Below are 1440 nucleotides of genomic sequence, written 5' to 3' on the forward strand. Positions count from 1 at the left end.
GATAGATGCGAAAGATTGGCGAAACAGCCGCCCATTAAGTTAAGCCAAACAATAAACAACGCCAAAAGAGCTACTGAAAGTTAAAACTGATTATAGTTCAAGGGGTCTGGAGTCTCAGGACGAACTGTCGAACGGTGAATCGTCTGGCGGTTATCATAATTACAGTGAATATCAATACGAACAAAATTGACTGCACGAGTCCATAGGATAGGAATTGAGGCTGCTGGATCGTCTGCCACACGAAACGATTCGTGGATTGCAAGGCTAGCAACAAGACAATGCATTGATTGGATCGCAATAAACCCCTGACGATACTGTACTTTAAGAGAAGAGGACACTTTTGAAGTCTGATTCTAGTCTTTCTTTTTCTTGCCCGGTTTGTTGGTATGATCTTGTTTCGCGATGACCATTCTTTAGTAATTGTTTATTATTATTTACTTGCTTGTTTATTTATGGATTGGACCATTGCCGTGTTTTAAGACCAATGTCGCAGCTCATCCGCTAATAAGAAACGAATAGTCTCGAATCTTGGAACAAGGACATGGGTTTTCATAACAAGGGTAGATCTCTCTCTCTCTTTTTCTCTCTTGTAGGACTGGGGCGACTCGGGAATTGGCGCAAAGGAGAAACACTGAATGTTCCGACTCGTCAAGGCGCAAATAATCTCAAGTTACTCCCGTCGATTACCTGGTACAAAGAGTCATACAAGAAAGAAGCAAGCAGAAACACATGCACACAGACACTTCTCTTGCAGAATCTTGGTATCATGCCCGTCATTGGACTGTAAGTGCAAATATAGTTCTGTAACGTACCTGGGTAAGATGGATGGATGCTTTCTTTTTTAGACTGTCCTGGGCGGCCACAATTGGCGGCCCTCCATCTCCATCTTCATTGAAACGGTCTCACTCTTGAGCTAAGAGATTCTGCATCGGCTGCAATAAACTGCAACATGCAGAAATAACATGCAGAGAGAGAGAGATAAAGAAAAGTCTATTCCTTGTATTGTAACAACTACAAAATAATAAGGATCATTGTATCTTCTTAATTGATGTCCCTGGATCTACGCTCCAGTAATCAAAGATCCGCCCTGCTCCAGGTAGAGCTCCACCAAGGAAGTTGCCGCCCCATATTCTCAAGTCCGCGCCGCTGCGCTAAAGTTTTAGTAGGTGTCCGCTGTAGCTGCTACTCTCGACCGCCATGGACAACCAGAAACTCCCCTGGACTGTCTGTTGCTATTTTGTACCTCTCGAGATCCATATCCATCCCAATCCCAGTTTTTCTTCTTCCGATCCTTGCAACCAAAGCCATTGATCTTGTTTCTTCTATCCGTAACTTTGTTGCTATTTTTCTTGCCGAATCGTCATTCTGGCCATCTCGTCTTCATCCTCGTTCTCGCGTGATCTCTTTTTTCCCCTCTCGTGAAGCAATTCCATCTTTTAG

General features: G+C 43.6%; 1 protein-coding gene across 1 annotated transcript; it reads left to right on the forward strand.

Annotated features, from left to right (window-relative positions):
* Positions 1-541: 541 nt before the first annotated feature.
* Positions 542-912, forward strand: B0J16DRAFT_313708 (uncharacterized protein; the record flags this gene model as incomplete). The annotated part of the gene is made up of 2 exons (XM_046125144.1): positions 542-783; positions 846-912. 2 exons carry the CDS (start codon positions 542-544, stop codon positions 910-912), a joined length of 309 nt encoding a protein of 102 aa, XP_045989021.1.
* Positions 913-1440: the final 528 nt, after the last annotated feature.

The sequence above is a fragment of the Fusarium flagelliforme genome, assembly GCF_020744385.1.
Source record: "Fusarium flagelliforme strain FIESC 12 MPI-CAGE-AA-0113 chromosome Unknown B0J16scaffold_1, whole genome shotgun sequence".
In the NCBI taxonomy this organism is placed as follows: domain Eukaryota; kingdom Fungi; phylum Ascomycota; class Sordariomycetes; order Hypocreales; family Nectriaceae; genus Fusarium; species Fusarium flagelliforme.